The following is a 23,360-nucleotide window of genomic DNA, read 5'->3' on the forward strand; positions in this document are numbered from 1 at the left end:
TTTACAAAGAATGTGTAAAAGAAACGTTTTTTGCTTGTTTTTGCCCACCCCCACCCCCCAGGAGCACTCTGCAAGGCCCCCTCCCCCCCCATTCATGCCTTTTTAAAAAAACGGGCCTGTTTTTGTGAAAAATGGGCTGTTTTGGGGAGATTTGCAGAGCACAAAAACTTCCCTCCCCCTTTTGGAAAGCTCTTTAACTGATTGATGAGAATTAGATTGATCAAGTGCTGTGCCAGCAGAAACAAAGTCAGGTGCTGCAGATTGTCAGCGATTTCCTTCTCCAGCACATGGATAAATACACCTGGAAACATCTACCTACCTACCTACTCTCTCCCTCCCTACCGGTCTACTGTATTTCTCTCTCTCTATCCCTCTACCTACCTACCTACACTCTCTCTCTCCCTACCTACCTATTGTATTTCTCTATTTCTCTCTCTCTCTCTCTATCCTTTTACCTACCTATCTAACTACTCTCTCTCCCTCCCTATCTACCTACTGTATTTCTCTCTTTCTCTCCCTCTCTATCCTATCTACCTACCTACTTTTTTTTTAATTTGCCTCTTCAAAACCTTGTCTTACACGCGGAAAAATATGGTATGTTTACAGAAATTTACTACCCTTCTTATTTATAGCCAGCTGTTCATACACTATGCATTTGCTTGTTATTTTTTTTTAGAACATGCAAAGAGCCTCGCTCATATACAAGTTTTTTTTTACTGTATAATAAAAAGTATATTGAACAAGGCAATTTTGATCTATATACCTTAAAATATTCTCGTGAGTTTTGAGGGATCTAACTAAGCCAACAAGCCAGATGCAGAGGAGAGACTCTCATTTGCTTCAGTCTTTGATACTGAAGTGTATAGGGCTGGGAGAGGGGAAGAGAGTCAGCATAGTAAGGAGTAGGTGTTTTTTTTCTCCAAAGACTTTGCTCACGAGAAACACCCTGTTTATGTTGGGCTTAGCTTTTGGAGATCTCAAAGGGCAAAGCAATGAGAAAGTGGAATTTTGCAAAGACTGCTTTCTACACCTAGGAGGAACGCAACTGGAATGATTAGAGTGTTTTCCACTTTCTTAATTGTCACACTTTTTAAAACTGTATCTACTGGCGGGAGTGGGAAAAGCACAGACCTTTCAAGATGCCGTCCCCCACTACTGCCAGTAGTCCTCACAACACTAATTGGGACTGGAGTACATTTGTAGGCAATAACAATGGTAAAGTATGGCAACATGACTGCACTGCTTAGTAACAAAAATTCTGGCAACTCTAGTTGTCATTGTTAAGTAAAGTTCATGCCATCATGAAGTGAGGGTGTTATGTGATCACCATCTGCTGGTTTCCCCATTGACGTTGCTTGTAGAAAGCTGGCAAAAAATGTTGCAAATGGCAAATGCATGACTGCAGGACATTGTAAATTAAAGACCAGTCATGAGTACCACTTAGTGTCATTGTAAGTTTCAATGGTCACTAAACAAATGAGGAGCCCATCAAATGAGGAAGACATTATTTTCTTCTGCATATATATTTCCATAGAGGAAGAGAGAGCTTTCATGCTTTCCACTACATGGAGAAAGCAATCCTGACGAGGCTCAAGCTTACATGTAACTAGTTCGATACAATTTAGCTGAACATTCTATTGCAAATGCTAGGGCCAGGCACACTGTGAAAACATTGTGTATGGTATGGGACTGTTCTCTATCCATTTCTACCCTGTCCACATATAAAGAGCAGTATGCAACAAATCAGTCAGCGGTGTGGGGGTGACCCAGCCTGGCTTGATTCTGGCTCTCCCCCACTCTCACGGTTTTATTAGTCACATGGAGATAGATACAGGCATTCAAAACCCAGATAAACTAAGATGCGCTAGTTAACACCTACACAGCAGAGTAACATGGAGCCCGGGCCAGCATGGGAAGCTGGGACAACCCCAAACTAGCATGATCTGAACCCTTCCCCTCTCTTTTCCAAAATGCACGGAGGGCAGCATTCTGGAGTCCATCTCCCAAACTCTTGTACCTGCTTGAGGCACTTCTTCCTGGGAATTGAAAAGATGGTGAGGGGAGGCAGAAGAGGAAATAAACTGTCTCTTTTCCTCTCATCTTCATGTAGTTTCCTTCTAGAGCTGAAGAAAGAGGCAGGATGCTGTCAAAATTACGTTCCCACAAATACACGTAACTGTAACACTGGAATGATCATAGCAAAGGAAAAGGAGAATTTACATCCCCATCCATGGGGAAAACACACAAGGCAAAGAAACACAAAACGACTGCCTACAAGAATACCCCCTCCTCCCCATAGACCCACACAATCCTATTCCTTCCTCCCAGCCAGCTCAAGGGGAGCCAGAGAAGCTATCCCTTTCCACAGCAGAAAGGAGAAAGTCCATGGGTGAGAAAATAAAGGTACATATTGTAAACAAAACTAAAATGCCAGCTTAAATCATATAAAAGTAGTGGTAATGGGTGAAGAATTAAGACCACAGATTTCAGCCTCATCCCAAAATGAGATAAACCAGTTTACAGCATGGGACGAAAGCTAGCTTTCTTCCAAAAATTGCCCTTTTGCCCAAGGGGATGATTACTACTGAAAGAATGCCCTGCACTAATATCCATCATCCCTCCCCTAATCCAATTTGATTTTGTCCAACCAAGGCTCCATACTTTTGCTCCCCTCCTCACTTATCCCTCTTGATGCTGGCCCGGGCTAGGCAATGAGAACACAGAGGTTATCACAACAACAGGCAGGGAGCAGTACAGTCTTTCTGGAGGCCCCTGGTTTGGAGAGTGTTGGGATGAGATGTACAGAGGCATCTAGTGTGCAGGGATGGCCTCCCCTTCCTATGGTGTGGCAGATGCCTCAGAACTGCTGGGAAAGCAGCTCACAAAGGTGCTTTGAAACAGACTCCTTACTGGTACGAAGGGTCAGCCGGTACATCTGCAGGAAGGATAAAACAAAATTGATTAAAAGAGAAGAGCTTAAACAACAAGTCCCTTCAGTTGTCCACAATCATTTTGGTACTTTAGTAAGCTTTCAGGTACACCTCTTCTTCAGTTTTATCTATAGTTCCCATCAGTTCCTTAGAACTCCCAGAAGTCTCCGTTTCCCAATTTTTATGCTTTCGTTTCAGTGCCACCTCGTATGCCTTCAGGCCTTCAGTCCCAGAGGTCTCAGGAGCTCTCACCTGTGCCTGAGCATTGGGTTCCAGTCGCAGCAAGCATCCAACCTGCAGTGCTTTTGTCTGGATGATCCCAGCTCCTACGTAGTTATCAGGGTTTGGATCCACTTTCTCCAGGAGTGCACTGCCAAAACCCAACAGCTGTTGGAGGAATAGACTGGAACTTAATTGGAACTATACAATTGCAATAGAGGATCTCACTGTAAAATTACACCCACCTTAGAAAGCTAATAATGGGAGAAAGATATACCTGCAAAACTGTTTCAGAAGTCTGCAACACAGACATTTATACAATGGCTGCCTCTTCTAGCTTGATGTTATGCCAATTTTCATAAGAAAAAAAAATCTGGTGATCAATGGAAAAATCAACAGTCCTAAATATAATACACTAATATTCCCAAACTAATAGTAAACAGTTGAAGAAAATGTCTTCCATAAGTGTCCTGGACAATCAATATCCAAAGCTTTAATCTTTATTCATCTGAGCAAATTAGTACTATAGATATATCCTGATCTGAAATTAAATTAACTGAATTAATTGCCCTGAAATAAATAAAAGCATGGAAGTCTTTCATAGCATTCTAAAGAACTTACTTTTGCTTTTGTCACTTCTGAATCCATGGGATGGTTTGCCTTGAAGATTTTCTGAGCTTCCTGTTGTGGCCTGCAGGAGAGGATCTGATCAGTAATTCAGTTTTTCAGTATTTTTCTAGACATCTATCCTGTTACATTCTTTCTGCACCTCAGTCATATATGGTGATGGTGGAACCATTAAATTTTTTTTTTTAAAGGCAGAACTTTGCCACGTTCATGTGTATTCTTACTGATTATTTGGTTGAAGAATTCTAAATATCTCCACCCCCTTCAAAAAACAAACCCACCTTATTTCCTTTTTTTTCTCACATTAAGTCCTTGCTTAATGATGGGTTGCTTAGTGACCTTTTAAAGTTATGGTGGATCCTCCAAAAGCTACTTATGACCCATTCTGAGATTACAGTTGTTGCAGCTCTCCTTCGGTCATTTGCCTTTACAACTGACTATAGGGGTGCTGCAACACTTCCCCCCACCTATCTCCAGGTCCCGGTCCCCATAGGCCTCACTCCACCCCAGTCCCAGTAGGGGTAGGGCTACCTCCCTAGCAATTGTCACCCATCACACACTTGCCTTTTAAAGATTTCTGGAGCTTTCTGGAGCTGTAATATGAATAACTACATAGCGCAATTCCAGAAGTGCCCTCCATTTTCTAAAAGACTGCATTGAATTCTAGTTGCTCAAGAAATGGCAGCTGCTTCTGGAATCACACCACATGGCTGCCTGACCTAATATCTGGGAGACTGGGGGGCGGGGAGGCCTGTGGCAACCTGATTAGGGGAAAAAGGTCTGTGGGGGCCAAATGGGGGGAGAGAAAGCAGGATTGTGGGAGTTTCAAGGGTGAGAAACAGGGCACTGGGTATCTCAGGATGGGGAGGGCCAAGACAGGCAGGCTTGGGCCTGCATTAGGCCTCTCAAGGCCTTGCCTACTCACAAAGTACCTCTTGCTCCATTTAATTTATTTAACTGCCACATCACAAAGAACATCTAGCTTAATGGCCATTACCACTTGCGATCATAATGGCCAAACTCCATTATGGTCATAACTCAAGAACTACCTACAGTATATACAAACTATCATTTGTGAGTACTCATTTCCAGTTATTTCATATTGTGCAAACTTACAAACTGAGTTGTTTCCAGCGCTGGAAAAAGTCTTGCGACTGCATTTCTGTTGCCTGGAAAAACTTGTTGACAGTGATAGGCAATTTGAGAGTGAGATTCTGCAACGTCCCACCATAGCTATCAGAAATGAGAAATAAGGACAGACAGACTCATGAGTTTGCATTATTTAATAACATTATTGACAACTTTAAAAGGGGGGGAAAGGCCAGAAGAATGAGGTTATTATTAATTACTGATCATATCCATTTCCTAGGATTAGAGGCACCTGACTATCAAAAGCAGGTTTTGGGGATTGTTTTCTGTTGGGGGCTTCCTAGAATATTGACCAATCCAAGCATATTTTGAAACAATTAACAGAAATATGATATAAAATGATAAATTTGTGGCTGACGGAATTTTACAAAATGAAGCTCACGGAAAGGTGGGAGACAGGGATGAAGCAAAGCAAACGTGTTTCAAGGCGAAAATTAAAATGCAAGTTTGTCATTATTAGTACCACTTGTTTAGTTTTGCTCATAATTCTGAGGGTTAGAATCCCAGTCTCTCCAGCTTTTCATATTCTGACTCCTTAGTATTCTCTGTGCAAGCACAAAGATGGATATGCAGGCTCCGACTGCAACCACTTTGAAATGCCTTTGATTGCTCAGATATAGAAACTCTTCCTTCTTTAGAACTGAAGACTAGGCTGAGATGTCAAGCAACGATACCGGAATTTGATGTTGATAAGGGGGGCCTCCGTGAAATCACTCAGGCATTCAATGTTCAGGACCTGTTGAACTTGAGCCCCTCCCTCCACCAGTGGCTCCACTGTTTTCGTCTGAATGTTGAGCTGTGAACTGCGCTAAGGAAAAGGTTACCACTGCTTCTGAGCAGTGCACAAGTAGAATACCCCAGGGCCTGAAAGCCACCCCAAATAAACTCTTCCTTTCTCACTACTAGCACCGTTCATAAAAGGATATGGTTCTGCAGGTCACCAGGATAACTGACTGTTGGGGTGAAACTCTGGAACTGGACAGATGTTTTGTTCCCATAGAAAAGATACATTCGGCCTAGAAGGATGGAAATGTATTATGCAATGGCCATGGCCCATACTTTCTTGCATTGCGCCATAGTTTATTTAATTACAAGTGCCTGAATTCAGACAGTACACAAGTCTAGAGTTGGTATTGCAATGTCTTTGATATCAATTGGCAAACCCCCAAAAGTAAATGTAAAACAATACAGAGTGATTTTGAGGGACTACTAAACATAGGTTTAGGTTTCATTCATTTTTGCTAATTGTGGCTTTGAAAGTTTTATGAAGCATTCCATTCAATATATTGTACAAATCCAAAAAATGCATTATTTCAGTATTAACTCATTATTGACTAAGTGTGTTTGTGCAGATAATGGGTATCACATGCAGAGTAGAAAACCTTCCTGTCTTTAGTGAACTATAAGTGAAATATCTGATAAGGAATCACACAGTAAAGTTGATTTAATTTTTTTAAAAAAAATTATTATAGAGTTACAGAGTTTGGAGAAAGGCTGTAAAGACCCGGCCAGACCTAGCAATGAGTCATTCTACCTTTTTATAATGGGAAAGTAATGGGGTATTTAGCAATATAGGGGGTCTGTCTCTCCAATTAATCTACTCATCCCATCAGATCTCCCAGAAGGGGTATGTTTTGAGTCCCATTAGCCAAGGACATTCATTTAGCAGGACTCAATAGAGAGCCTTTTCTGTCCTTTGGAACGGTATTTCTAACTCTGCTGGCCTTCCAGAATACCCTCAAAACTTGGATGTGTCATTGGGCTTGGAGATCCCATGAAAGTGTGAAAAGTGCAGCCATTTCCTTATCTTTCTACTGTAGCTTTTAACTGTAGTTTTGAATTGGTTTAATTGGTTTTAATGGTTGAATTTAATTTTAATTGTGTATGCCTACCAGAATCACATATAAATAGTATGGGCACCCATATACATTTTCTGTCTATCTGTTTGTCTAGCTATCTGCACTTACAGCACTATCCTAGAACAGAAAACTTAGCAAATACAGAATATTTTGTTTTTCAGTTTCATGGCTGAGACAAATCCCAACTTGACTATTGTACTCAACCTACTACAAATACTTACCTAAGTTCTGCCGGAATTCTGACTTCACCCCAATTTGCAGCAGCTGGTTCTCAAAGAGCACCCCATTATTCTTACACACAAACCTGTCATAGTTCATGAAGATTTGGTTAGATGTAGGCAGAGACTACCCATTATTTGTAAACGTGTATATCATTTCTACTTGGAAATGCCAGTCACTTTCCCCACATGTACCAATTCTGATACCAAGCCACTCATCCCTTCCACCCACTAAGGTATCGAGCTCAACCTATTAACTCCTCAAGGTCATACATTCAAATTTATCTAGCATACTGGGATGGCCAATTTCTTTCCAACCATTCCATCTGGAGAGTATTTCCTGGAAATAAAATTATGCGACAGGGAATAATGTTGACTGAGGTTTCTGTGTTTCAGGCCAGAGGAAGCCATCCCACACATATGTCAAAGAGGAGTGGCACTTAGTCCAGTCCCCTGTCCCAAATCCCAGCATTCAGGAGCCGCAGTCCTACCCCAGGATCTTACTTGTGAAGCAGTTCATCAGCCTCAGCAATAGGCAAAGCAGAGTCCTCAGAGACAGAAGCAGTAGCCCCTGAGCTGGTAGTGGTGAAGGGGCATAGCAAAGGGGCCAGCAGTTGACAGTGGCAGGGAAGAAAAAGAGCAGAAAAGATGAGTCACCTGGTCTAGCACCATGTTAGTATCAGAAAAAGAAAAGGAGAAGGGAATCAAACCACACACATCTAAACATAAAGAAAACATGCCACAGAGCTTGTACCAAGGCAGAAGGAGAACTGTGGAGTATTCCTGAAAAATACTACAAAGGAAAGATTCCAAATCTTAGCTTTTCAGATTTTGTTTGATTCCTACTTGCATCAGCCCAGACCAGATTTTAGGGAGATGATGAAAGCTGTAATCCCACAACATCTGAACTCCTGAGCATAGAAACTCTGTAGAAGATGAGAGCCAAGCTATCTTTTATAGGTTATGTTTTTATATTTTTACTAACAAATTCACATTTCTCACATTTAAAAGCCAATGAGAGAAAAGAAGTCTAAAATTCATGGGAGCCAAGACTTTTTCCAGTATATAGTACATATTCTATAATTCTGAACCAACCTAATTAAAGTATTGATTCAAATGGATTCTCATCTAGAGATCCTGTCTGTGTACAATCTGGATTTCCTGACATCTTAAAATACCACAATCTACTCTCAACCCTAAGAAACCTAATTCTGAATTACTGTTTTCCTCAAGTCCCTTGAAAGAGGATTCCTTTATTTCAAGTCACTATCCTGCCTATGCCACCTTGAAGCAATCAATGGCTCTCTCGTTTCCACTCAAAGATGTATGAGTTTATGGTTTTCATGTTCTGAATTCTGATCATATGAAGAACAGAAGGAGCTTGAGACAATTAAGGATCAGGATTAGATAAAATGACGAAAAGGCTATAGATTGCAACTCTATAGGCTATAGCATGTTTCTAATATCTAATCAACCTACTGGTGATTTTTGGCAACTGGTTGACTTGGGTATTACAGACTGTCTCCTCCTAATCTAGCAACACACCAAGAATGACCTTTCTAGCAAAGTGTATTTCTCACTCCACTCACCTCTCTTCTGTGGAAACTATTATTTTATAAGTGCATAGTAGTTTCTAATGTCCAGATGGATAGATTCTTGCTCCTGCAGTAATGTCTAGATTTTATCTTGGAAATCATAAAGAGATTAAGAAATTGCAGTGGGGTAAACAGAAGCAAAATGCTAAAATTATGAGTAGCTCATGCTTACATTTGGCTATTTCCAGCTGAACATGGGGAATAAAAAGAGGTCCCCAATGTTTCATTAAAAATGGATTCTGATGCAGAATTTGAAAGCAAGCAAGCAATAGAGCAGGTGTTCTGGGAGGTAGTTCTAAGCATATGGGTGACCACCAACACCGAAGGGAGCAGAAATGGGACAAAGTTACAGAGGGCACGTTTATAAATTCTTGTATAGACTCTCTACACATCACATGTTACATTGTGACTTTGCCATTCATTTTACTTTTTGAGAATTCACAATGTTATCATACTAACATCTGTGATCCTCCTCTTAGTGAAATCCAATGAAATGCAAATAGTGGTGGGAAGGTTATAACAGCAGACAGAAAGAGAAAGAAAGAGGAAGAGAGGGAGAGAGGGAGAGAGAGAGAGAGAGAGAGAGAGAGAGAGAGAGAGAGAGAGAGAGAGAGAGAGAGAAAGAAAGAGAAACAGATTCAACCCCTTACTCTGCAGGCAGGTCAGCCTCCACCAATAGGGATGCAGGATTTTCAGCCTCCAAGTCACTGTTTCATCCAAGGTAAGAGGTGTGAAAGGGAGAGAGAGAAAGAGAGAGGAAACCATTCCAAAAAGGCAACAGACAGACAGAGAGAGAAAGAGAGAGAGAGACTCACACCCATGACAGAGAGAGAGCAAGACAAGGCCATGAGAACTGACATGTACTAATTGCCCACCTAGAGAAAGGAAGCCCAAAACTCCCAAGCTACTTGGAAACAAACATCTGTAAATCAATCTTGCCTATTCTATACAAAGATGTATGTATAACATGGTCATTATTACAAACATATATCTACCTACTTTGTCCCTTTTGGATGAGGATCTCGAGCACAAAAAGTCCTCCCATCAATTACTACTCAGATTAGGTGGCAGGCGATGATCTACCCTTTGAACTGGAACTTTCTCCATGGAATAAGACACTCAGCCACTATGACTCATTCCTCACAAACCTCCATGAGAGCTATAGATCAGAATTTGCATTTTTGAAAGAGCAATCATTCTTGTATCCTATATGAGCTCCCAGCAGTTATCTAAAAAAGAGTGGCATTCCCTTGACTATAAGACATGCTTAGACTGATCCAATGCGTCAATCCTTTTTCTTAGGAAGGCTGGGGCAAAGACAGTCTGGACCTGAGTCACCATATTACCTTAGGAAATTATCTTCTGCACCAGAGGCCAGGCCAGTTGTGGTAGATGGGCTGTCAGAGAAAACATCCACTAGAAGGTTGCCAGTGCTGGCAGGGGCACCAGATGCAGTCGCTGGTGTAGCTCGGAGACCTACCAAGTCAGCAGATGGAGACGGCGTTGACTGCAAGAGAAAGAACAGTAAGGGCCCCCACCAAAAAATTAATGTTTTCATGATCCTAACTTAGAAACTGAACTCAATTATTTATCTCTATTTTAGGAATAGAAATAAAGATCAGGTCTTGAGTTTTTTACTTCTGTGCTGTGTCAAGATAAAATATCTGCAGTTAAAGTATTCCCGGAAGTTGGGCTTCATATATATCAGTTTCATTACAGCTCTTTCCTCTGGGATTTGACGAGCCTATTAAACTGTTTCTAAAAGTTTCATGCTTAGTCGACATGAAAGGCAAGGGGAAACAGTGAAAAGAATAAAAGTGCAAACTGAAGTTGAAATTAAGTCTCAGATAATACATCTGTTTGCTGTCTGCCCTCTAAGATAAGAATTTAGTTTTTGGCCAAGACCAGGAGTAGAGCAGAATGCTCTTATTGGTGATACAATGAATTACGTATGACCCTCAAAGGAAATCTACTAATATTTCTTATTGTACGTACCAAAATGTTGGTGTCATTGAAGAAAATGATTACAGCATGAAAAATCCTGCTTTATAATCTGACAGGGTTGTAAGAGATTAGAGTTTGAAATTGTTACTTTCCCATCCTTTCTATTTTTCCTTCCCCTTCCTACAGACTTCCCACACAGCCTCCTTTTCTTTCTAGGAAGCCTTCGAAGACCCCCATTCTCCATTTCCAGCCTTGTCCTTTTCCCTTGCACTCACAGCAGTGCTGGCTGAGGGCTCCATGCCTCCATTGATTTCAGAATTTGGATCCTTTTTGCCATCGTCTAACTCGCTGCCAGCCCCGGGACCCTTTTTTTTCTTCAGTTTTGCCAAAATGGAAGATTCACGTTCAGGAAATGGTGGCATCTCTTCCAGTACTGTAGCCTAAAGCAGTAAGGGTGAAAATTGGAAACAAGTACCAACATGCCCTGTCAGTCAACCTTGTAGTTATAGAAAAAGATTGGAACTCAGAGTTCTGCAAAATAAAATAAAAAATCCTAAAGACAATGTAACCACCTACTGCATGTGGATAATCTGCTTTATTATAATGGCCCTGTACAGACATCCACTTTATCTATGATGTTTGCTGTTTGCAAGTCACCTGCCTGGAACTTCTCTAACTTCTCCTATAGCTTTCAAGTCAAGTAAGTGACTTGAAAGCTATAGAAGGTTCCGCATATCTCTTTTAGAGGAAATCCCCCTACACACACCAGCAGTGTGATTTTGCATTTTTTAAACCCCCAAACATTGCAAAAAGTTGCATTATGCTTTTCTGGGATGATATGTAGTAGCTCTAGGCAATGCATTTCAACCCCAACCCTGCTCCTTAAAGGAAACAAATGAGCTAGAACTTTTAGTTCCATTTCATTTGGAGACATCACTGTAGTACACGCCTCAAAAGAGTGTATTCAACTGAAGTACCACCCTAGCCCACTCCACCTTCAGGTAAAAGGGTAAAAACTGACTTTGGACCTAGTACAAAAACGCGAAACTTTGACCCATTCCACCAAAAAGAGAAGTTTCGTATTTTCTCTTTTCCAATGCTCTCTGAATCAACTTTTCTCAGATTATGGCTGCAATGTTTTAATAAGGAAAAAGTAAGAATCTGTTTTCCCTGAGAGATGGGGATATCAGTGCCCCCCTCTCAGTTCTTCTCTCACCAGGACATCGGTGCTGGCAATAGAACTGAGCTTAAGGTATTCAACGGCACGTTGCTGCAGTTCCACATCAGCATTGCGGATCTGGCTGTCTGAGCGGAGCACTTCCTGGATGGTGCCCTTTGTTTCAGGGAAGAGATTTATGAATTTGATGTAGGTAGAGAGAAGTAGGGCCCGAGTGGAAACACTGCAGAGGTGGAATTTGGAGTGGAGAAGGTTGAATTGAACCAGAGGGCTGATGGAGAAAGGAGAACAGGAGATGAGTCAGAGCCCCTGAGATCTACAGGTGAGGAAATGTGAAGGAAACATTCTCACAGGCTTCCCTCACGACATCAAAGAATGAGACAATCTCCTTAAATGCCCCCAAATCAGTAAAACAGGAGAATGATGTCATCCTCCAGATGTGCTGAGGCTGCAATTTTTATAATTTTCTTTGATCAGGCTGGTTGCGAATTCTGAATGCTACAGTCCCAATACAATCCCAGCATCTGCTTTCCCCCATCCCCCTCATAGAAGCTGCTCTGTCTCACCCCACTCCACCCTACCCCCTATTCCAGGTCAAGCCACTTCCTCTCATATTATCTACCTGGAACGGGGATCCCCAGCAATGAGATTCCCAAATTCCCCAAGGATGTAGCCTCCAACTTTCACCATGTTTTCATGACAAGCAGGTGCCTGAAGAGCCTAGAAAAAATAAATCAAATATGGTGCATGGTGGGCAGTTAGGTAGATGCAACTTGAGAATAAGCTTCTATTTTTGTTTATTATGATATCATTGCTCTTAGAAAAAAAGGGCAGGTTGTATATTTTTGAACTCCTTTCCTAACCAATCCCATGAGATCAAAGGATTAAACAGTTTCAAAAAAAATTCAGACTGTTTTAGATTGACTGACAGCCTCTGACATTCCAGAATCTGATATATTCAGCATCTAACATACTGCAAAACTATGTGCATATGGAGGTCAATAGTCATACCCTCCAATATTGCCCTCACAATCAGCCATAACCTACTTCATAATACATTATTTCATTCCCTTGCCTCAATAAATATTTAGCATTTTGTAGACACTGAAGATGCTCAGTTGTCATTAAGCTGAAATCCTTTTTAGATATTTTAGTAAATATCTGAAGATATTTATTTCTTACCTATGGCCACATATATTATTGAATAATGAAATAAGAATGGAGAATCCACCTAGTTTTCATAGCCAGACTCACATACTCATAAAGGGAGGGAAAAGAAATCTCTTTCCTTGGAAGAAGGGATAGTCAGTGTCACAAGTGAAGACGACCCACCTCAAAGACTGTCTTGGCTGCATATCCTTGCACATCATCCCGGTTAATGACAATCTGGATGACACGGTACCACACCTCCTCACTCACATAGTCACCAGCAATACGGATCAGGTTGAGGATGGTATCCACATACCAGCTATAATCTACGGCATATTTCTCAGCCAAGATCGCCACCTTCAGTACCTGACAAAAGAAAAAGAAAATGTGACTGCCAACTCCCAAATGGTCTGCCTTCTCCAGACCAGTTTTCCTGTTGAGGCAGGCATTCATTATGTTTCTCTGCAATCTACTAAGAAGAAAAGATCCAGGTTCCTCTACCAGTTCCCAATGAGCTGGGAACCTGTACTCACAATCTCTTCACGAATTGAGTAATCTGCTGTTTCCAGATAGCTAAGCATCTCTGAGACTATTTGCTTGGCATTTGTACGGTCACACATGGCATAGAGAAGGTCGGCAGCTCGCTGGCGTACACTCACATCCCGTTCCGTCTGTGAAAGGGGCGGTTAAACAGAGACAATTTTTTTTACCTTCAGTATTAATTAAGAGTCAATTACACCCCCAATTTAGCTTAAGCAGTTACAAGTTGCAAAATGTATTAACGAGACCAATGCAAAAGATTATATATACAAGGAAGAATTAAAAGGATGTCATATTTAAAAGATGCATGAGCCCTTTCAATTGGATTTTCCCTTTCTTTTTTTCTCCCTTTATCTCAGTTTTGTGCTCCATTACTCTGATCATTAAGCTAATAAGAATTCTCAAAATACTTTATATGAAACAAATTTTTCAGTAAGAAAGTAATTTTGGTCAGAAAGACTCAAGTAGTATTTGGACTCAGTCAGCGGCACTCACTATAGACTTAACTTTTTCTGTTAAGATTCTGTTTCTTTTACTACTTGTGCAAGCTAATTCCCAGTTACATTTCTAGGTGAAATCAAAGGATCATTTATAGTCAATGAAGCTCTACATGTCTTGGTAGCCAATATTTGCAGAACTGCTTCTCTTAGTGGAATCAACACTTCTGATACATTCTTCCCAGAAAAAGCTACTGGTAGTTCTCATGTGAGGGGAAAAGGGTTGCCCCCCCCACACACCTTTTAAAGTTTTTTACACTAATGACTCTGGACTCCAATGAGCAATGAGACAGCCTTACTTTAGAAGTTAGAGCAGCTTGGTAATCTTGCCAAAATTGGTTAAAATTGAATTCTTCAAAGTCGTTTGGAGATTAACTAGAGAACACTATTTCCAGTTAATGGGAAGTAATTTATATATTTTTTTAGTTTAGCAACTGTGGAAATTTTAATTTTCATTATATATAAACTATGTGTTAACTTCTAGGAATCCCTATAGATTACAACAGCAATATGTACAGGTCATAAACAAGTGACAAATAAAATGCATATAAGATTTAACTCCACATAATATGTCCATTTTTAAAAAAAACTAAACCCATTGCCAATATTTTCAAGATTTGTCTAACTATTTTTCAAACTATAGAAAGACGCAAAAACCTAGCAGGATACTAAAGCCTAAAAACATTAAATTTATTCTTGGATCTTTGCCAGGCTTTTGACATTTCATCAATGTATATTGAAGTAATTAAAGTGATAATGTTAGAAAGCTGCTTCCCAAAACAATCAAATAGATCAAATGAAAAGTACAAACTTTAGTTTCTAAATCTAAATGCTGTATTTGACAAATGACTGTAAATTCTACATAACCTTGACTATTTCTTTCTGACTTCAATTGAGTTTTTTCCTAGGTTTCTTCCCAATGCTCTACAGCAGAGGTGGGCAAGCTTTGGGCCACATTTTTTCATGTACATCAGTGGTGGGATATGACCAGTACGCTCTGGTACAGGCATACTGGTGCCTGCTGGAAGCACCGGGTACCATTCTGGTACAGTGCTCCAGAGGGCCTATCTGCCCGCCCGCCCTCCTTACCTGTATTTGAGCCGATTGGGGCTTACGCGCATGCGCACGGAGCATACAGCACCTGCAGAACGCTCCGCCAAGCAGCTGGAGTGTCGCGGAGTGTCGTGGGTGGTAAGTATGCATGCGTGTGCTCCTTGCATGCATGTGGTGGACGCCCTGCCCCATTGCATCGTACCGGTTGCAACGGGATCCGGAACCCACCACTGATGTACATATATATTTCTGACTCTAAGGGCCACAAAGGTCATTTCCCTTTGATGCAACAAAATCACTAGGAATACATGAGACTTTTCAGCCCATTCTTGAAAGTAGGGTTGAGATCACTTGGAGGAATATTAAAGAACAGATGTATTTTTACCTATTATTTGCTGAGAAAAAAAGCTAAAAATTGAATGACTCAAAATTCTGCCATTGAATTTCAGTGGTACAATCTTGGCCCCTCAAGTTGGAAACTGGGCTGCCTCATGCAACACATGATTCACAGTTTGTTCCTTCCTGTAATTTTAATCTTGCCTCCCATCACCTGGGGATGAAGAGCTAAGATTGTGATATATATTATAACTGTTTCATTCACTCTTAACAGAAATTACATTTGTTAGTAGAGAAGTTACTGAGGATCTTTCTTTGGAAAATGGCTTTGTGACTGAGTTTGCATTCTCCCTCACTATCTGGAAACAGAATTAAGAAATTTGGGGAAGTCACTCTCAATCAGTCTTACACCCTCACTCCCCATAAAAGTCACTTTTCTCTGCATATGCCATTTCAGAGTCTGACCTTTAGAGCATTGATGACTGTTTCAATGTGGGTCTTGACAGCTTCATGTGAGAATTCAGAGCTGGCTAGGGTACACATGCTCTCCAAGGCTAGATATCTAAGGTTGGTCTCTCGATGCTGCAGGAACTGGCCTAGTTGATTGCATGCACGCACCAGCAGGTTGGGTTCACTGCAGAACAAGAAGTGAGGTTTAATTCCAGAGTAGGAGCAGCAGGGAGTACTCTGTACATAGCTCAGCCTGACTATGAGTCTCTCAACTTTTCCAATGTTCCAGCTATCCATCTCTTTCTATAAAATCACTCTTTCTTCTTTTTATTTGATTTTCATGATTCTATTTGTTTCTCTGGTTCTGCTGACACTTAATAGAAAATCCTGAAAGTCACACAGCATTTTCCCCCACACCCATCCTGAGATTTTGATCAATCAAAGCAATACTGAAGAATTTTGGGTCTGGTGGCAAAAGAGACTATATTATTTCTGTTTAACCTACTGAAGTCTAAGCCAGATCTTGTTCCTTCTCCACAAATTGGGAAAACTCAAATTGTTCAGATCTTTTAGCCTGCTTCCTTTTAATAATTAATTGAAATCAAATTATTTTTATAAAAATGATCTTCTGAGCTGGGAGCATTTAGGACCTCTTCTCAAATGTTGCAAAGAGACATATCCTCACTCCACCACCCCACTGCAACTTAGTTTTCAAAAAGTCTCCAATAGTATCAATGTATCAACAGTATCAATGGAGGGTTTTTAAAAGTTAGCTGTGCAACAAGATGAGCAGTTTTGAAGAGAAGCAGAGTATTATGGAGAACAGGGTGTGAATGCAGCTCTGGAAGTGCATAGTTGAGAGCATACCTCCAAAAGAGATTATCATTGCCAATGTAGATGCCCTTGAAAGAGAATGCATTTGCCACATCCAATCTAATACTTTTAATCAAAAAAAAAAAAAAACCCTCCCCAAAACAAAGTTAGATGCTTGCCTGTCATAGTGGATGATGAGACTGATGGCTTCAAAAAGGATAGCATTCTTGGCATTGGAGTGCTGGACTTTCTTGGACTTGGGGGGTTCCTGAGCCTTATTGAGGATAGTCTCCAAGCATTCAACCAGTCGTCCTTTCACTGCTGCATCTTCTGCAGAAAAAACAAAGCATGGAGTCAAAGAGTAGCAACTTTAGAAGGAATTTAACAAGCTTAACAAGTAGGAATCCTAATCCCTATAAGTCATTCATCAGTCTCCCCCACCACCTGAGGATCTATATTTCATTCGTTTCTCACAAGTTTAGGATCACCCAATCTCTGTTGTTCTGAAAGGCTCCATAAGAAAATGCAACCAAAGCTCAGTGTTTTTGGAATGCTTCAAAAATTACAGGTATTATCAGGGTGTCTTCCTTCATCAAATGCAGAGGGAGAGGAGAATAGGAAGGGCGGGAGCATAATGTTTGTGCAGGCTTTTTAATAGAGGAAGAAAAAGGGACTTCCTTAGGCCTAGGAAAAAGGTGATGAAGAGAAGCTAACTTTTATTAAATTCATATCCCATCTATTTGCCAAAAATGCATTCAAAATAGTCAATTATCCCGAATTATAAATAAAAATGATTGTGATGAAGAAGTAAAAGATTAATAATAATCTGTTGCTTATATGCCTTTTACTAAAGAGAGAACTGCAAACCAGCAATAAGTTCAGGCAACTATTCTCCAGTACAGGAATATGGCATATTCCAGTATTATCTTGACTATATGACTTTATTGAGCATGTTTGTTACCTGGAGGAGGGTAACACTGTAGCAGCCGCAGAAGCTTGACTGAGAGCCAAGGGGCTGGCACAAAGTAATAGGTGTAGTCCTGGAGGTCTGTGGAGGCTGAAGAGACAATCTGAAAGGAGAGGATACAAGCAGGGCAGCCCAGAGAACTGGTCAGAATCTCCACATCTGGTCTATCAAAACAATCATGTTCCCCAATAATCACTGTGCCATTATCACAAAAGTTCATGGTTTGCAACTCCTTAAGTAAAATTAGCGATATCACAAAATTCGGGGCAAACTATAGGACAATAAATGGCCCCTATACCTCTACTCCCAATTTAAGGCCCCAACATCCCAAGCTACTATTATGGTCAGAAAAGAAGACAGCCATGTCATTCAGCAAAATAACAAAGAACTGTGTGCTTAGATATGTCAGGAAGAGGTTGGAGAACACCAAACTAAATCTATCAATATGCACTATTGTATTTTGTCCAAATAAATATTGCATATACTGCAGTATGTGAACAATTTGCACAGTCTTAATAAAACAGCAGGAAGAAATGGAGGAAGCTATCAGCCAGTAAGAGAAGCTTCCACTAAAGGAAAAGGTTTATGGGAGAAACTCCAGAAAATCCTCCTCCACATTCTATAAGTAACTGTCCATGTTCTCAATCTATGCTCTCAAGTGGATATTTGTTCCAAAGCAGGCAAACTCATAGCTCTGTAGAAGGAAATGATTAAGACTCCATATCAAAGACCGCCTTTTTTTGTTTCTCCACCATCCAATGAGGGGAGGACAAAGCCATTTATCACATCCATGATTACGATGCTGTCCTCTCTATCACCTATCCTCATTGCCATTTTTTGGGTATCTAAGCTCAACTTCTGTATTAGACAATCCATGCCCAACAAATAATAGAATGCACAATGGGAAAAAAGAACAGTCACTGTATTTTCTTTGGAGAATTAAGATGTTGCAACCAGATTCCTTAATTAGTCACATAGAAGCATGCCAGGTGCTTTTGTTTCCACTTTTTATTAAATATCCCGGTCATTCTGATTTATCTTAAAATGCTATTATTACATCAATCTGACTCCATCTGCCTACAGCAGTGGGTCTCAACCTTCCTAATGCCGCAACCCTTTAATACAGTTCCTCATGTTGTGGTGACTCCCAACCATAACATTATTTTATGTTTTCTGTATTTTTTTCAAAAATATGTGTTTTCTGATGGTCTTAGGTGACCCCTGTGAAAGGGTCATTCGACCGCCAAAGGGGTCCCGACCCACAGGTTCAGAACCACTAGTCTACAGTTAAGTACTATTCAGTAATCCCCACCTGAGATTAGACTTGCTTCTAAGCCCCCTTAATATTTTAGACATTCTAGAATATTTATGTAATATTCATTCCCTTTCTTTTGTATCTTATTTTAGTTGTCATTTCTGTATTCTCCTGCTGATCTATGATCAAATAAATAATTGTTTCTGTTAATTAGTCACAATGTATTCCAAGACCATTATGGTTTTCCAAAAAAAACCAAATTCTATCACAAATGTCTTTGGATATTCTCAGTCATCGATCATGATTGTCCGAAAGGTGCTTTTCCAAAAGGCAACTGAACCTTCTTGCTTTTTTCCCTTGAAAATGTTTCGCTTCTCATCCAAGAAGTTTCTTCAGTTCTACTTAAACGGTAGAGAATTGAAGGCTTTATATTTTTGTGCAGTCATCTAGTCACTGACACTCCGAGGGTCAGTTGTTAGCTCTCTGAGAATTTTTGAGGCCACTTGGGAGTTTATCTCTATCCTCCAAGTCACCTGAATCAGAACATCATGGGGTCCCATACTGAGGCCAATCTCTACATGAAAGAAGTAGAAGCCAAAGTCCTAAACACCTTTACAGGAATTCTACCCATACACTGGTATAGATATGTGATGATACTTGGGTTAAAATTAAAACACAGAAAGGGGAAGCCTTCATCAAATACATCAATCTTGTGGACAGGAACCAGAGATGGATTCCTACTAGTTCGGCCAAATAGATAGTAACTCGGTCGGACACGTGACCGTACCGGTTCTATCCTGGGTGTTGCCATCTTTATTTTTTGTTCTGCACATATGCGGAACAATTGTCATTGAAAAAATGTAATTTCTCCCCCTTTTTTAATGGTGTTCGCATGCCAGTCCCAGAGAGGTCCCAGGGATGGGCTGTTTTTCACAAAAACGGATGCATTTTTGCCTTCCCCACCCCCCAGAAGCATTCTGCAGGGGAAGACAAAAATGCCTCTGTTTTTGTGAGAAATGGCCTGTTTTCTGTCCATTTTTTGCAAAAACGGGGACATTTTTGCCTTCCCCCTGCCCTGCTGAAGCCTGCTGAGTGTTCCTGTAGACCAGGGAGGACAAAAACTTTTTTTTTCCTTACTGGGTAGTTTGCAGGTGTTCCCTTAGCTCCGGCGAGGCTGAAGGCCCCTCCAGCCATCAAAACTTTTCACCACTGTTTCGGTGGGCAAGGCATGGTGGGGGGGGGGGGTCACGTGACTGAGTGTGTGGGAATGATGTCAAGTTGGCCACGCCCACTCAGTCACATGCCCCCATTTAGCCATGCCCACTGAACTAGTAGTAAAAAAAATTAAACTGATCCCTGACAGGAACATTACACTCACATGGAAAGATGTTAAGGAAAACAGTCTGGCCTTCCTGGACTGTGCAGTACATATTAAGGAAGACTGAAGCCTTAACACTGAAGTTTTTCAGAAAATGCATACACACAGATCAATATTTACATTTTGATTCTCACCACCCACTGGAGTACAAATGGGGAGTGAGTAGAACCCTATACCATCAAGCTGAAAATTTGCGGACCATCAAAAAGGGAAAAGAAAAATATTAAAAATATATCAAGGAAACAAAGCTACTAAAAGATCCAGTAGAAGCTCCTGTATAGCAGACAAAGCAGAACATCAAACAGAGCAAAGTTGTTATTCCAAATGTTGCAGGAATATCTGAAAAGCTCAGAAAGATTTTCAACCAATATAACATACATGAACATTTTAAACCAAGAATACACTAAGGAAGAAGCTTGTCCACCCCAAGTATAAAACACCCAGACAGTGGTGGGTTTCAATTTATTTTACTACTGGTTCACTCGTGCATGCACATGCGACAAGAAAGTCCAGTTGTCTTTTGGAAAAGTACCTCTGGGTCTACTACAAATGTTTAAAAAATGCTGAAACAAAACATGGCAGTGCAATCATGCTAAGCAAAGAAATGGATTCTTGGCTCTCCTTTCTTCACTCACCCTGCTGAGCCTGGATACTGCCAGAGAGACACATGTCTTGAAGTCATCAGGATTCTTTTTGCAGAGGCAAGCAATGAGGCTGACAGCAGCTGTGACCACACCCTGTATTGTGAGGAGGTATAGGGAGAAAGATGGAACACTGACACCACTTCTGCAAGAACTGTAACAAGCAATCAATGAAGAAACTGGTAGTAAAATCACAGATTGCGCTTATGTAATATCTTGCTTAATGATCACAGGTGAATTGCTTAATTATTGTGAAGGAAGTGAAGTAATTCCAGCAGAGTCACATTATTTTCACTTAGTTACCTATTGCTAAGTGAGGGAATTGCCAGGACCAATTGTGACCATTATGTGAGGACTACCATGTAGGATAGAAATGATGAGACCAGATGGCCAAAAAATTTGAAAGGTACTAAGTTGGAAGAAGGTCAGTATAAAAGTACTCATAACTTCTGTTCTTACTAATTTAATCTTATTAAATTAAATCATTTTTGTAACCATAATATATGGATTGCCATATTGTACATTAATTAAATAAACTTGATATTTGGAATACAATAATTTACAAAACTAGGAAGAAGATTAATATTAATTAAACTTCTTTGGGTGCACTTAGTTTCACATATATGGTATGAATACACCTCTTTCAATAGCTTGGTACCTGCATTTAAGGGAATATGAACGGAATGTTGAGAGGACTCTACTATACGATAATAAACCGGGAGGATGTACCATATGCAAATTATTGTGAGGGTGACAAATGATTTCATATCCAAAGAATGGAACTTGAAAGGGACAACATACCATGTGCTGGTCATTCAAAAGATGCACCACACGTGACGTCCACTCTCCCATGGGCACCAAATCAGGTGAAGTTTTGTAGAGGCGCAAGAGGCAGAGAGCAGCACTCTGCTTCACACTGTCCATAGTATCACTGAGGACAAGGACAAACAAGGATGAGGACAAGGATAAGGACAAACAAGTGAGTTAGATACTTTATTAGAGGAATGATTATGTCTTGCTAATGGGAAGTTTTAGGTTCAGTCTTTGATATTAACCCATAAAAGGATCAGGCAGCTGATAATAGAGAAAATATTTGTTGCTTGAGGTATTGGAGAACCTCTTGTAGTCGTCCCCAATTTGAAGTATGAGCAATTGAGACCCAAAATTATGCTGAACCACAATTCCCAAAAGTTTCCATTGAGATACACTTGGTGTTGTACTACCTTGGTGTTGTACTATAGAACATTGCTAAAATCTGCCCAAACCCAGGCATTTTGGGTATATCCAATTCTTGGAATGTTCACCATTCTTTTTAGATGGAAATTTTGGGGATTTTAGCTTCAATGAAACTGGAAGGTCTAGGGTGGGATCCGAATGGTGTAAATAATGCCATGCTGGTGAGTAACATAATCTCTTCTCTTATAAATTATCTATCTAAATGTCATAACGAAAACTGTCCATCTTACTCCATATAGTTAGTCCTTTCTATATTGGCTCTATCTTACCCAGCCACCAGGATTCGGGGGATCTCGGAAGCAAAGGCCTCTGCCATTTCACGGCTGCCAACATTGGCAATGCAGTGTAGGGCTAGGCACATGAAGGTGGGATTGCGACTTGCCAAGTCATTCTTGATAGCATTGTTGATGAGACGGATCAGCTCACTGTTGGAGTTTACCAGCACCGAAATGAATAGGTAGCCCTAGAGGAGTAGACACAAAAGGCACAGAAAGAACAAAGGATAAATTAAGCACTGCAGGGCAGCCAGAGGCGTACCTTTAATAAAAGGGATCAATCAATGGTCCTCCAAGAAAATCAATGGTCCTCCAAATCTTGAGGCACTACAAATCTCAGCAGGCCTAGCCAGCATAGCTGTGGTCAGGAATGATGGGAAATGTAGTTAGGAATAATTGCAGTTCCCCAAATCCTGCTTCAGTGAGGAAAATGGCATGCAAAGGATCACTTTGTTCTTCAGCAGACAACAGCTGTTGTAAAGTTGGCCAGATGCACAAAAGTGATAAGAGCGTGTTAGTCAATTAATTTTGATTTCCTCTCTGGAACACAAGTTTGCAGAAGCCCTTCCTTTGGCACTTTCATTAACTGCCCAACTATTTTCCTCCAAAGCACGGGGAATATTTTTTTTCCTTTTTTCAAATTTCAACAAGCTCAGCTACTGCTTTATTAGGGAATAATAATACTTCTCATCTTATTGGAAAGGCTCCTAATTCAAAAAGAAAAAAATGCACCTTGTGAAATTATTTGAAAAAGGGGAAGAATGGAATATCCAAATCTCCACTGAAGCCCAGTTCACATAAAATAACAATCAAGGTGGGAACACTGATTCTGGATGGCAATGATCAGTGGTGGGATTCAAAATCTTTTACTACCAGTTCTGTGGGTGTGGCTTGGTAGGTATTGCAAAATCCCCATTCCCTCCCCACTTCTGGGGGAAGGATACTGTAAAATCTCCATTTCCACCCCACTCTTGGGGGAAGGACACTGTAAAGTCCCTATTCCCTCCCCAGTCCACTAACCTGCTTCCCCACTCCGTTCTCCTGTGCAGGGC

The 23,360-nt window shown here is 40.6% G+C and overlaps 1 protein-coding gene across 3 annotated transcripts in view; it reads right to left on the reverse strand.

Moving 5' to 3' along the window:
* Positions 1-1,743: 1,743 nt before the first annotated feature.
* Positions 1,744-23,360, reverse strand: part of AP2A1 (adaptor related protein complex 2 subunit alpha 1) — a 32,796-nt gene continuing 11,179 nt past the window's right edge. Inside the window, exons 4-24 of one of the 3 annotated variants that reach the window (XM_081970057.1) lie at positions 22,303-22,496; positions 21,599-21,728; positions 20,792-20,893; positions 17,518-17,626; positions 16,736-16,886; positions 15,759-15,927; positions 13,401-13,538; positions 13,051-13,233; positions 12,341-12,438; positions 11,758-11,989; positions 10,817-10,981; positions 9,944-10,104; positions 9,248-9,304; positions 7,507-7,578; positions 7,006-7,088; positions 5,851-5,941; positions 5,600-5,722; positions 4,893-5,009; positions 3,771-3,840; positions 3,183-3,317; positions 1,744-2,935 (exon numbers count right to left, since the gene is read on the reverse strand). In XM_081970057.1, coding sequence (XP_081826183.1) covers positions 2,858-2,935; positions 3,183-3,317; positions 3,771-3,840; positions 4,893-5,009; positions 5,600-5,722; positions 5,851-5,941; positions 7,006-7,088; positions 7,507-7,578; positions 9,248-9,304; positions 9,944-10,104; positions 10,817-10,981; positions 11,758-11,989; positions 12,341-12,438; positions 13,051-13,233; positions 13,401-13,538; positions 15,759-15,927; positions 16,736-16,886; positions 17,518-17,626; positions 20,792-20,893; positions 21,599-21,728; positions 22,303-22,496 — 2,658 coding nt within the window. In that variant the 3' untranslated portion in view covers positions 1,744-2,857. Of the gene's footprint in view, positions 2,936-3,182; positions 3,318-3,426; positions 3,523-3,770; positions 3,841-4,892; positions 5,010-5,599; positions 5,723-5,850; positions 5,942-7,005; positions 7,089-7,506; positions 7,579-9,247; positions 9,305-9,943; positions 10,105-10,816; positions 10,982-11,757; positions 11,990-12,340; positions 12,439-13,050; positions 13,234-13,400; positions 13,539-15,758; positions 15,928-16,735; positions 16,887-17,517; positions 17,627-20,791; positions 20,894-21,598; positions 21,729-22,302; positions 22,497-23,360 lie in introns of those variants that run through there. The other 2 variants (XM_081970059.1, XM_081970058.1) reach the window with 2 other exon arrangements.

Source organism: Natrix helvetica (genome assembly GCF_964273705.1).
Source record: "Natrix helvetica genome assembly, chromosome: Z".
NCBI classification, from domain to species: domain Eukaryota; kingdom Metazoa; phylum Chordata; class Lepidosauria; order Squamata; family Natricidae; genus Natrix; species Natrix helvetica.